Source organism: Misgurnus anguillicaudatus, chromosome 25 (assembly GCF_027580225.2).
Source record: "Misgurnus anguillicaudatus chromosome 25, ASM2758022v2, whole genome shotgun sequence".
Taxonomy (NCBI): domain Eukaryota; kingdom Metazoa; phylum Chordata; class Actinopteri; order Cypriniformes; family Cobitidae; genus Misgurnus; species Misgurnus anguillicaudatus.
Genome location: NC_073361.2, coordinates 34,010,215 through 34,024,589, shown reverse-complemented (window position 1 = coordinate 34,024,589; position 14,375 = coordinate 34,010,215). Strand labels below are relative to the sequence as shown.

Genomic DNA, 14,375 nt, shown 5'->3' with positions numbered 1-14,375 from the left:
TAGCAGCCCCATCTTTAAATGGTTGATCAAGTAGGAAACCCTGCATCCAAAAAAACTAATCAAAAGTTTGAAATCAGACCAGAATCACAGTCTGTGCAATCTTCAGACAGTCAAACTACCAGTGATAGATAGACAGTGACATTAAACAGAGATATAACAAATATTTACTTTTACCACGGGGCTGTTGAATGCTTTATTTGATTGAGAAATATTCTTTGGGCATGCATTATTTTTTATAAACACACACCTGACCTGTCAAATGTCTTACAATAATCACCAGAGCAATGTATGTGTTATAAGAGGAATAATTGACTTGAAAATAATGCTCAACTTTCAAGAGAATGAAACCACTGAATGAGTATAAAATTCTCAGAGGACATTATAGTGGGATATATCAAAGGACTCGATCCTCTTATCAAACATGCTGTGGTCTTTAATTCCCATCACAGTCATGAATCATGATGCTGATCAGAGATGATCTATTTGTTCGACTTTTAAGAGTACACTAGAATATAAATGAGCTGAAGGGCTGAAACACGTGAACTATGATCTGAAATGAAAGATGTAATGCTGTTTGACTCAGATGTTGATTCTGCTGCCCTCTACTGGTGATCTGACTCTAACACAACTCTTCAATATGATAGTTAGATCAATTCAGCTCATCATTCATTTAAAATATAAAAAGATAAACAGCAATGCAAAAAAGCACACAAATTAATGTATTATTGCATCACGGTCAAGCTAGAAAATGTGTACAATATAAATCTCTTTTGCTTTATTAACACTATAAAAAATGTATTCTCAGTTTTTTTAAGCATCTGAACAATGTAGATGTAGACAAGTATGTAACCATATCTAATCTGTCATGTGTGTTAGTGCTACTCAGACTATTTCAGATTGTTCATTGTTGAAAATCTCGACCATGAGCCACTTCTGTTCCATCAGTGAAAATATAACACAAATGACATTGATTTCCCACGAGTCTCTTCTTTTGTTGTCCTAAATAAAACGAATCAATGAAAAATCTTCAGTTGCAAATGAATGACCAGTCCTGTAAGAACAGAAGAAATCTGGGCATTCATTGAATATCTGAAGCCACACCTTTAAAGATGTACTGTACGCAGCAACAAAATCTATCATGCTGAAAGGACAAATGCTTAATGAATAACATGGTGATTATTAAATAAATCAATGTCCTTTATTTCTCTGGGCTTTTACATCACTCCATTTCCCCATGAATTCATAGATGAGACTCTCAGCCTTAAAGAATGAAAGCAGATTAGAAATACAATCAATAACATCCAGCACACAGCTAAAGAATACTCTGCATGAAAGCATGATGATGATGATGATGATGAAGGTGTGTTGTGACCACAGATGTTTGTGATGTGTCTCAGTCTCCAGTGACCTTCTTTCTAATGTTTCCTGCAGGTATCATGTTATAGTTGATGTGAAACATGGAGAAGGTCTGTGTGTCTTCCCTGCAGTGAAGAATTACACCATGCAGAAAATGTTTACAGGTGCACCTCTTTGGTTTCAAATGGTTATGATCCAAAATTTGACTGTGATCTTACACAATAAAAAAAAAGTCAATATGGAGTTTTGATTCAGTTGTGTGAAAAACTCTATGCTCAAAACTGAAATGTAACAATGATTAATAAATAACATGGTAACACTTTCTTTTACGGTGTCTTTGTTACACATGCTACATGTAATTATTATAATAATAACAATTAATTATGCATAGTTACATGCAACTAACCCTAAACCAATAATGCGTTCCCACGGGTCCTTGAAATCCTTGAAAGTTTGTGAATCTGGGGAAAAAATTCTAGGCCCTGGGAAGTTTTTGAAAATATACATGCATAGATACAGATCATTGAAAGTGCTTGAATCTTTTTTATGCAAGAAGAAGAAAAAATCCACCATATTCCCTGTGTAGTGTAGGATAATATCATAAAAATTCTAGACTTTTTTAATCACACGTGCTAAACTGTTCACTTTAAATGCTTATATCTTCTGTATGTGAATGTTGATTCATACCAAAATGCTTTTTTTGCATAGTTGTGTTTGAAACATGAAAACGTCTCGGGTTACGTATGTAACTCTTGTTCACTGAGAAGGGAACGAGACGCTGCGTCTCCCTTGTCATACTTTTTGCGTCTGTAACGCCGTCTTTGGCAATATTTCAGATAGTGATATACTTCCTGGCTCCCGCGTCACCCTGTCTTTGTCATTAATCCTCACCATTGGTTGAATTTGATATACACATTCAGATGCACTTACTCCTGGAGGCGTCCGCAAAGTGTCACCACACCACAGTCCCTCGAAAGGGAACTGTAACAATGTATCTTACAAGATAACACGATGTAACCTTGTTCTCCCTTGAAATGTGTCCCCACATTTAGTTTTGAATTTGAGGGTTTTGGACCTGGAAAGTCCTTGAAATGTCCTTGAATTTGAAGTTAACTAAGGTGTGGGAACCCTGTAAACCCTAATCCTACCCCAACCCTATAGTAAGTAAATGTTGTTAATGATTATGACATAGTACTTAAATGTATAATTACACTGTAACAGTGATGTAAAATAAAGTGTGATCAATAACATTATATTTACATGATTTAAAATATATTTTAACACATCTGGTTGATGCACACTGATCAGATGAAGGTGTGTTAGTCTATAAATGACACGGGTGGATCTTACTCATCTCATCAGGTCACTGACACTGATTTTCTACCTTTGGTGACTCTGTTTTGACCTTGTTAAAGTAAGTGATGAAAGACATTTTCCATCAAAGAACATGGGTCTGTTTCTGCTACATCAATAGCTCAGTTAGTTCATCTTCCTTTCAGACTTGGGTTTAGATGCGTTTGCTCCGAACATCCGCCGTAATGGCAACAAACAGATGTTTTAGAGGAATGGATCGAGGTTAAATTTCTACACTGTTTGGGTCTTGACATCAAAACTAAAGATGAAATTCAATTACTGTGGTGCGGTCCACCCTGCCAGCATGTCGGCTTTAAATGTAATAACCTTGTTTTGTGGAGAACTTTTCCAAATTGTGCTCAGAGACCCTTGCAGTGAACTGCATACTGTTGATAGCTTTTCCGACTGTATTTTTGTTTCATTTACCTCAAGGTCTTTGGTCTAAGTAAGTATGTGAAACTGCGCTGAAGCAGATGTTTGTTTCATTGCTGTGTAAGTGAATGTTTATAGGACTGAATGTTTCATTCTCAGTGTAAAACTAAATATAGAGGCATTGATGTGTTTTTACTCTGTACACATCACACTGTTATACATGCACTTTATTCTGACAGTGCTTCATAGAATCATGCTACAGAACTTTATACGACATATATTATAGGATTTATTTTATCTATAAGAAACTCATTGGATGGTGAAGAGTATATTTGTGTTACAGGTAGTTGAAGGGGAGGAGCTAAAAATATATTGATGACATCAGCCAAAACACAAAGAAATGTCAGATGTTTAGATCAATAATGTGTGTATGTAAATAATAAAACACAAGGAAATATTTGTGAGATTATGTATATGCTGATTGTACAAGAAATCACAGAACTGAACACAACAAAACAGCTTAAGCTTCCCATATAAGATAATCTTGGTCAACAGATGGCTAACATGCAATTCAGCAACTTATTCAAAATACTTACACAATACCTCTTCCTAATGATGATTTAATGATGTTAAAATCATTTCTTTATGCTTTTACACTGCTGTTCACGGTATTATACTTGTATATATTTCCATGTAAGACGGAAGGGCGTTAGTTTAATATGATGCCTGCTATTAATCATATTATTTGAATACATGTTTTATCGTCAATGATTATAATCTATTAAGGCTATAAGGGCAATAAATGTGCAATAATACACTATATTCTATTATATTGCCATTTATTTAATAATTTCCCAGTGATTCTGTGTTTTTCTTGTAAAGCTGATTTGAAACAATGAAACATTGTAATAAAGCATTATACAATTAATGTGACTTGACCAAACTTAATAAAAATAAATAAGTCAATGCAATGATATATTTCGGATATTTTATATATTGGATGAATCTAATCGTGCTTATCATCCAGGAGTAGTTTCCAAACATAAGTTCTGCAGCAGGGGTTACAGGATCAGGACAGGGCATGTAGTGATGTGATCCTGTAGATGTCAGCATGGACCTGATGCTGTGGGTTTTGTTTGACCTGTGCTGTGCTGAAATAAAAGAAGCAGATGTGTTACATGAGACAACACTTGTTGAATATCAATCTCTTTATTGATTCAGTAAACAGAATCATCATCAGCTGTGACTACAAATAATAAAGCAGAACTAGACCTCACAGAGACATACATACATACATACATTGTTAGTCACTGTATCAGTGACATTAAGTGTTGGTTTAAGACCCAGACAAAAGTCAACAATATAATGAAGAAAGAGATGAAAGCTTGAACTGTGTTTACAAAAGAAGAGTGTGTTTTTTAAACTTTGTTTTGTGTATATACTAAAATTGAAGAGAAATACATACTGGAGTGAAAAACTAGCCCCAGTCTCTTTTATAAAACGGTAAAGCAGTGAAAAATACAATGTAATGTCAATATTTAAAAAACGCCTAAAGCCTTAACATGTATTTGTTTAGTTTTACAAAGTTTTTATATTTTTTTAAAAAGAAAACTATATTATGAACTATTACAGTGTTGTTTTGCAAAGAAGAATCTACAACAATTTAATACCTGCACTGTAAAACATTTCTGTACAAATTACAGTATTACACTGTAAACATTTCTGTACAAATTACAGTATTACACTGTAATACGTTCTGTATAAATGACAGTAATACACTGTAAACATTCTGTATAAATGACAGTATTACTGTCAGCTGTTTTCCAGTAACTTACTGTAGATATAAATTGATGTTATTTACTGGCAACAGTTTGATCACAGTTAAATGAACATTAAACATTAATAAGTTTTTATCTTTACAGAATAAAACTATAAAATAACAGCGTCATGCAAAGCATTCTGGAAACCAGAAATCTTCATCAACCTTTTTCATTTTTTCCCTTCAGATTTTGTTTCCCAGAATGTTTTATTTTGTAAAGATAAAGACTTGTAAATGTTTAATATTCATTTAACTTTGATCAAACTGTTGGCAGTAAATAACATCAATTTATATCTACAGTAAGTTACTGGAAAACAGCTGCATAACCACAGCAAATATTTATACTGTGAAGTTTGAATATTTTCAGTGTTGTTCTGTTGGGAACATTCTGCACTTTAATACCAAATGTTTCCCTGGGATATTTAACACAAACCTGCTGGCTTTATTCAAATCATTTAGGAGTTTTTCACGAGTGATAAGTAGTTTAACAGGTAGGTATTTGTATGAATATCCCCCCTCACGCGCATACCTGTCACGCACAGGCGCGCGCACTGCTCTGAGTTGGACTTTACAGTGCAACCCTCACTTGGGTTTCTGAACATAATAAACTTCAGCTCGGTTCCGATCCTCAGCGCATCTGTTCTGCTTCACTCACCGAACCCTGCTCGAAACTCCACCGGCGAGGACTGAAGTGAACGCGCTCGCCGAGCTCACCGAACGCCCCTCAAGCGCGGTGACGTCACGTCCTTCGGCGGCGCTCCTGAAGTCGGTAAAGACTGACGGACTCACAGTTAAACTCGCGCACAGACAGTCTCGTTTAACGGCTCCGGGCGCGTCACAGCTCAAACTAACGGGAATAATTTGGCTTTGCCGCGAGAGGAGCGCGGGGCGGCGTTCGCCATGTATCGGAGACTTTTAGCGGCTCTTTTCTTCTCCGCCGTTAGTTTATTGATCTCGGCAGCGGCGGTCCAAGAATTTCAAGGTAAGTCTGTTCGGTTATTTCTGAGGAGATTCGCGGAAAGTTGACCCGTTTTCACGGCTCACAGGTTCGGTAAAGTTTCTCCACACTCACTCCAGCTATATATAAACTTTATAAAGTTATTTAATCTCAGTATTTTGCCGCCGTTTGATGTTAGTGAGCCACAGCCCCAAACTTTTCCTCAGATCGCCCTCACAATAGATGAGAATAACTGCTGTTCTGTCTGAGAAAAATCACATCTATAGCTTTCACACACATCATATACCGCGATTATTTAAACGAGTAATGCTTTTAAAATAAAGATTGAATGTTTTTGGTCGTCAGCCAGATTTGAATGTTTTATTATTTTCACATTTAAACTCTTATACGTCACGCACAAAACTACCCTGTTATTACTGTAATGTTTTATGGGACTGTGTGCTTTTTTCAACATGTATTTATCATGATATTGTTTCACTTGGTTTTGAGTTCAATGTAAATATCGTGTAAGTTATGATTATGATAGTGTTCTGAAATGTATAAAAGTAAAATATATAAAATGCAATTAGCCTAAATATATCATTTGTAGTGATTTGTATTTCTCTTATCACTAACCTGACCCGTTAGTTTATGTAGTGATCTGTCAGCTGTCAGTAAACCCGCGCATTTAAACGAGATTTATGAAGCGGGTTGTATTTAATGTAAAACATAGCCAAATATTTAACGCAAAAAAGCTTTACGTTAACTACTTTCCTTTTGAATGCTGCTTGTCTTCATAATGTTGTGATGCATTTGAGTGTATAGAGTTGTGCGTTGTGTTTATTAAGCCGTATTTGTAACTTTATTCTGTTTGTGAAAGTGTCTATATGAACAAATCTTTAATATATATTGACATCTGTGGTTTTAATGAAAACAGTGTGGATGTGTTTGAAGTGGTTTTCGGAGTACTAGTTGTAGTTAAAAGCCTCTTCTGTGCTCGGGTTAATTTGGTTTTAATTAACGAGTTTAATGTAAACATGTGTGCAGTTTTAAGATTAAGGTTTAGGAGGTTCATGAATTACAGGCTTTACTTTGTTAACTGTAGATTTAAAATTGAATATTTTGTATTTAGTCTGTTGAAGTATTTTTTCTGCAGACGTTTATTCTGTATGTTTGTGTCCTGATGGGGGCAGCAGCGCACACACATGGCACGAGATGAACACCAGATTGACACTAACACTGAAAATCCAATTCACGTGAAACTAACATGCTGTTCTTTTGCTATGTAATTACCAATTTTACTTTTACACAAACCAGGTTATGCCAGTTCAGTGCTATTAAAAAATATTAAAGGGATAGTTCACCCAAAATGAAAATGATGTCATTATTCACTCTCTCTCATGTTGTTACAAACCTGTATACATTTCTTTGTTCTGATGAAAACGAAGGAAGAAGGCCCCATTTACTTCCATAGTAGGATAAAAGAATATTATGGAAGTGAATGTGGTTTGGTTACAAACATTCCTCAAAATATCTTCCTTTGTAACAGGTTTGTAACAACATGAGAGTGAGAAAATGTTGGGAGAATTAATTTTCATTTTTGGGTGAACTATCCCATATATTTGCATTTTTGCTCTAAATGAGTTTACCAAATATTTAAAAAGAAACTAAAATCAGACATTGCTCAAATGAACACCTAATGGAGAAAGAACGAGGTTCAAATAATGTAAGAATGAAATGATGAGTGGGTTATTCTGACTGTCGCCCGGTGCAGGGAATTATAGAGATTATTGTGACTGGTGACGCAGAGGATATCCTGAGCCGCACAACCTTTAACAGCCTCTTCCGTGGATTCAATACAGTGTTTGTTATTCCAGTCGCATTGTGTTTGATTCATATTGTTCTTGTTTGCCTTTGTTGTTGACATCCATTCTTTTTGATGGGCTTCACCTGCATTTCTTCCTTCCTTGATCATCTTCCTGAATGCCACGACTTACATCTGTGTGGTTATCAGATTCATTTAATTAGTCCAAAATATTTTCCTCAAGTCTTTCCGGGTTCTCATGGGAGCTTGAAACTAGATCACCATTTCAATCAGGGATGCCAGTTATAAAATCTATCTACCATCCATGATTAAATTCTGATTGTGTTGTTGCGTGTTGTATTTTGAGGGTCGACTCATGGTCGTGAAAGGTTGCATAAGCCCCATGGTTGCCTTTGAGTGGTCCCAATAGTTTCCCGGTGTGTTTACCAAAAGCATTTTCTGCGCCCTTCTGCAGAATTCCAGTAGTATTTGTTGTGGCTGACCTCTGCAAACAGACTTCCAATCCTCACCAGTAATACACACACAAACACACACACACACGCATCTATACACAAACTTTAGTAAGAGCTTCAGACTAAAACATGAAACATTTAAAAGCAAAATGGCTTTTTAGTAGTCAAATTGTTAATAAATCAGATATCATGTGTGTTTGTGCAGCAAGGAAAATGCTTTTTATCTCACCAGAGAATATATGATAAATAGTTTTTTCTTTTCAATATTGCCTTTTGATTTACAATTAAATCAGTAATAGAAATTATTATGTGCACTCACACATAAATACATAAATATACACTGCACACATGCGCTGCTTTAGCGCATTCACCTGCAGCTGTTGCGGGTCTGCAGGATTCTCTGCTGCATGTAAGTTGCTGAGTAAACATTGCTGTTGTAATGAACACTACTTTGTCCTCTGTGGGCTACAAACAAGCATAAAAGCTAATGAATCAGCGGCTTTTACCGACAGAGACCTACTGGGTAGCGCGAGGTGGACAGGTGGTCCGCCAGCAGAACATACTCGACCATCATGCTTCATAAACGGTTGTAAACCAACCGACACCGGGTGATTAAACTCTAATAATACGACGGCTGCTGTTTAGCTAAGTTAAGCGTCTTTGTAGTTGACTGCCGGCCTGAAAACAGAGCTAATTAATCCACAACGGGCCTGCGCTGTCCCAATTTCAAAAGCTTTTTTTGGTGTGATATTCTCAGTTGTGTTGGTTTGTGAGATGCTCGGAGCAGGTAAATGCATCCGGCGTCCTCCCTCTGCATGCGTTTGACCACAGGCGAATATCTCCATTACTGTCAACCTGCGTCTGCAGAGTTTTAATGGCCCTCTTTTGAGTCATTAGCAATTTGCTGGGCCTAGTTTAACTTGACTGCAGCACTTTTCAGTGTTTTCCTGACCTAATTGTGATCAGGCCTATTGTTTCTTGAAGGGTAGGATCGGCCCCGGAAGTCACACACGTTTCATAGGTTCTTGACAGGGAGATTGGCCTACTTCAGCATCGTGTGACCGCTCAAAACATTGAGATGAAAGTCTCACGGGACGGGAGAGCAGAAGTTTCCTCGGTACGGCTCGTTTACGGCTCCGCTGAACTCAGCTGGCATGTTTTCGTCTCAGACATTCGATGACATCTTTAATTGTTGCCAAGCATCGACGCCCGGCGTTAATCCTGCACATTTATTTATGTCAGCGTTAAATAGAGGAGGCGTAAATATTTGAGCTTTATGCAAGGACCATGTAGTGCCAAATTGTTTTTTTAATGACGCTCTAATTATTTCCTCACACATTTTCTGCACACTCGGCTGATACTCGTTGTGAATTCAGCATAAGGGAGGTTTCTGAATAGATGATATTTATCCTGTGCTAATGGAAGATGCTTCAGGTTCAGCTCTAAAATGATTTATTTTTTTTATATTCATTCAAGGGTTCAGTGTTATTCTTCCATTAGCACCAGTTTGTCATGTTTGTCATTTTTATTTGCTCCTTTGTGGTTAAGAAATAATTTGAACCTTTAGAACCAACATGAGCTTTTTCATAACATGATGTATTTGCAAGTAAACATCATATTTAATTAGAAATAAAGTAAGGTTGTAACTGAATGAATCATGGTTTAAAGTTAACTCTTTCCCCACCAACGTGTTTTAAAAAAGTTACCAGCCAGCACCATCATTTTTATGATTTTCACAAAAGTATAATCCCTTCCAGAAAAATTTCTTCTTTAAATATATAAAAACACAACATATCTAGTATTTGTTCTCTGAAATATGGGAAGGTTTCTTCAGTAATACCAAATTTTGAGCAAAAGCTAAAATAATTGCATTTTTGTGAAGACTTTTGTTAGAGATCAGATTAGAGCGATGATCAAAACATACACAGAGTTTTTACTGTTTTTCAATCAGTGGATGCTTCAGTGTTTTATAAGTTGGGTAAGAGCGACACCTGGTGGATAATAGCGTCATTGGCAGGGAAGAGTTTTTTGGTGTTGGTGCAGCCTCGGAGACACGGACATGCAGCCGCTTGCCATAGGGCAATACTTCCGGTTTTAAAAAGTTGCGGAACTTTAGTGGATAATAGCGGTATTGCGGAAAGACGGAAATACTCGTCATTGGCGGGGAAGCGTTTCCTCCACACACAAAAATTAGTGACACTTTTATCTCGTCAATGGCGGGGAAAGAGTTAATTAACAAGATAACTTGTCAATGGTGGGAAAAGAGTTAATATCCATTCTGCCTTATGCAGCATATTCAAAACAAGTATAGGGTAGTTTTTTTTCAAATGACAAAAACAAACATTTTCTTTAATTTTAAAATAGCATGCACTTACGATCATCGGTTTGTAATTCAGTTTGTAATGTGTAAAGTTTGTAGTTCAAGCCAAGCTAAGTTGTTTGTATTTTTTATACACATGGCACAGTAATGTTTCCCTCTGATTATCCGCTGCGCTCAGACTAAGAGTGCAGGTTTAATTTCATTAATAATCCAATTATTGAGTGCTGACCGCCCGACCGCTCCACCACATGAACATGGGAAATGCCAGCGCTGAACACGACAGTCCTTGCCAAAATAGAGGCCTTTTCCATTTTAATAATGGCAGATTTGGTTTAGAATGAATAACATCTGAGCGAAGCACACGAGGACGACCGGCTTACTGTTTTCTGTCTCTGTTGCATCTCTAATTTCATTTCCTAGAGCTAATGTAGACCGTAAATGCTGGGATTTAGTTTTTATGATGCATGTCTGTCTTAAAGTAACTGTGATATGGCTTTTAGTCATTTAGCTAAGGGGCCATCTGTATGATCGTGTACAAAACCAGAAATGACTGATCTTATGTGCACAGGTGAATGCAATAGACTTCTCTCTGAATGAGAACCCTTTTGTCTTCAATTACAAATTGCACCAGGCCTATGGCTATAGCAAAACATGATTCATGGCTGTAAGGTGACATAAACTTGTTTGAGGATTTTAGAAAGATGAGTTGTGCAGTGAAGATGGCACTACCTGTGTTTGTGTTTACATTAAGAGGTTGTGTTGTGATTTAAATTCAGCATCATTTATGTGGTCTGATTGTATTTCTAGTGTGTATATAGGGCCCTATAATTTCCGCGATCACGGAATCGCGGGCGGAACCGCGGAATTGGCTAATTAACACGGAATCTAGTATAAACGCGGAATTTCGCGGAATTTTACATTTTTTGAATAAAATTATGTTTTTGTGTGGGAGACGAACGTATGTCTGGGGGAAATGCAGACCGGGGGAAGTAAATCTGGGCGACACGCCCCCTCCCGTCGTTTCAGACCTCCTCCAAAACACTGAAACCATGGCGAAGCGGCCCTCCACGACTCAGCTTTCGTCAGCGAAAAAATTAAGAAATTCGACGCTAAGCACTTAGTTCCGAGCAGGTCTCACATGACTTTTATGTGACCGGAGAACTGTTAGTTTAGAAGTTTAGTCAACACTCTGTTCACGGTGAGCGCAAAGATACATGCACTCTCTCATCCATGTCTGTCTCACTGTACCTCTCTCATGTGCATGCGCTCATGCATCTGTCCGAAGTGCGAACACAAATCCTCATGTATTTGTTCAGTTTTATGCATTTCAAGCGAGCTGAGGCAAACTAACTATCCCTCGCATTTAAAATATAATCATCTGCATCATGGCGCCGCTCTCTGTCTCTCTTTCGCTCGCACGTGCAAAGAGCTGCGTGCTCATGCTGTCCGAAGTCAGATCACTATCCTGTGTATGTTTGTAAAGTTATATGCATTTCAAGTGATTGTGTATAAAATATGGATCGCGTTCCGCTGGATTGATGTGTTTAAGGCACTTCTGAAGGCACCACTGCGTTGACACTGTTGCCTCCTGCAACAACACTAAAAAAAACAATGCATTGAATTGAGTTGTGTGTGCGCGCGCGTGTGTATGTGCGTGTGTAAATGCATCTTTTATAGTCATTAAGTAATTCTGTTATCCAGTTTTTCCCCCAAATCATTTACATTTTAATCATTAACATTAGAAGGCACACTCACTATGACTAAAATAAAAGTAAAGGGTAAAAAATATAATTGCCAAAAATTAAAACGGATAAAACGGAATTTGCAAAAATTAAAACGGAGAAAACGGAATTTGGGAAAAAATAAAACGGAATTTGGGAAAAAATAAAACGGATTTTATAAGGCCCTATGTATAGTAAAGCTTATGTTGTGTTCAGCACATTGAGCTCTTGTTATTCTACTCAAAACATTTACTCAGTCACACACCATGCAGAACATATCAGCTCTCCATATTAAATATTAGTCAGAGCCGTCTGTATTTCTGTGTTATTGTGAGTGACTTGTTATGGCTGCAATCACTTGTTTGACTGAAACTCAGACTTATGGTTTGTAATGGTATTTAAAAGCACACTGAGTCTTAAAGTGTTTGATTAAATCTGGTAACATCTGCAGTGGTGCTGATACAAGCATTCGCTGTGAAGCAAACCTCCGGAAAAGGTGCCCGCCAAAGGGAGCCAGATCATTAATAAACATTATGCAAAATATGTGTGTAATTTGTAAAATTATTATTGAAGCTAAATAAAACTGCAGCATTAGTCTTTCTTTAGAGTAACACTAACTAACAGCATTACTTTACTCTTTACTTTTTTAGTTGTTGAAAACAAAAGTGATATAAATTTTATATTATAAAGCTTTGAGGCAAATGTGTGTAAATATTTAATTTGGCATTGTACAGTTTTTCAAGTTCAGGAGGAAAAATCTGACTGCAGGTGATAAAAGTTTGTTAATGTTCAGTAGATAAATGTTTCGAGAACAGCAAGAGCCTTTATCATAATGTTAAACATTCAACTGAATAAATGGAGTTAATGCTAATGGTTTAAGGTGCTTGTTTCAACAGGACAATAGTTTACTTGCAAAACATTTCTGTTTAAACGTTTATTCGGTTTTGATGGCAGATTGGGTTTTCATGTGGCACTTGTTCCATGTTTTTGGGTCATTGTCGCTGTTCTCAGAGCAGGAAGGATATATGGATTTATGAAGCGCTCCAGGACATGGTCTGCTCCTCAACACCTCATATTTCATCTGCTCCTGATGGATGAAGCCCTGTATGTATGTCATCCATTTATACGAGAGCGATGGGGAGGAACGTTTTCAAGGAAGTGGAGTGGGAATCTCATGTGGCATGGGTAAAGTTAAGTGAGGTTAAGAACTCTTCAGAATTAGAACAGCTGAGCATTTTAAGGGGCTAAGCTGAAGGAAGGGCCGCCAGTGGAGAACCAGAATGACCTGTTTTCTGATGATGTATAAAAATGCTGTGACAGTGAAATAGACAGTTACCTGGAGTCATCTGTACAGCGGGCGGTGTGAAATAGAGACTTTATGTTGTGCCGTGAAATAGTCCACAGAGGGGAAATATCAGACTAAAATCAACAAGCAATGCCATTCCTGACCTACTTTACTTCTTCAATGTGATGTGTGTTTGATTGACAGAATATTGAATAAGAAACAAATGTAAAGTAATATATATTTTTGACGATGTGCACTGAAGAATCGTTCACTGCAGGAATAGATTAGTGCTGAATGATTAATAAAAAAATTCATACATTAATTCTTTCTAAATGACGGGGTTTCGCTTGCATTGCATGTGCAGTACTTCCCTGTATTCAGATGCTGCATTCATGTGTTCAGATACCCTATTCATTTACCAATCATTTCTCTCCTCGCTCTTCCTTATTTGCGGCGTTCTGCTGTCACGCGTGTGACGTGTAACAAGTCGACAGATCTAAACACAGTCGGTTTACTTGGTGGATTCGGAGCGGCAATTTTCACACAAAAGAGGAAAAAATGAGGAAAAAGTGAGAGTGACCATGCAACAATATTGGTTCAGAAAAAAAGGCAAGGAAATACCTCTGTATGACTGCCACAAGATTCCCCATCAGATAGGAGGGGAACATTAACATGCCTGCGTGAAGCCCCAAAATGTTGATGGTTTAGTGTTTTTGTGAGACCGTTTTGAGGTTGTTACCTTTAAAGGTGCAGTGTGTAATTTTTAGAAGGATCTCTTGACAGAATGCAAAATATTATACAAAACTATATTATCATTGGTGTATAAAGACCTTTTATAATGAACCCTTATGTTTTTATTACCATAGAACATAGACTGTAAAAAAAGATGGTCGATGCCTGTTCGCTCTCTTCCATTGGTGAAAAGTGAAGCCGCC

General features: G+C 37.2%; 1 protein-coding gene across 1 annotated transcript in view; it reads left to right on the top strand.

The window, feature by feature from the left end:
• The first annotated feature begins 5,551 nt into the window (after positions 1-5,551).
• Positions 5,552-14,375, top strand: part of ptprma (protein tyrosine phosphatase receptor type Ma) — a 181,086-nt gene continuing 172,262 nt past the window's right edge. The window contains exon 1 of the mRNA XM_073864064.1: positions 5,552-5,882. Coding sequence (XP_073720165.1) covers positions 5,801-5,882 — 82 coding nt within the window. The 5' untranslated portion in view covers positions 5,552-5,800. The remainder of the gene's footprint in view (positions 5,883-14,375) is intronic.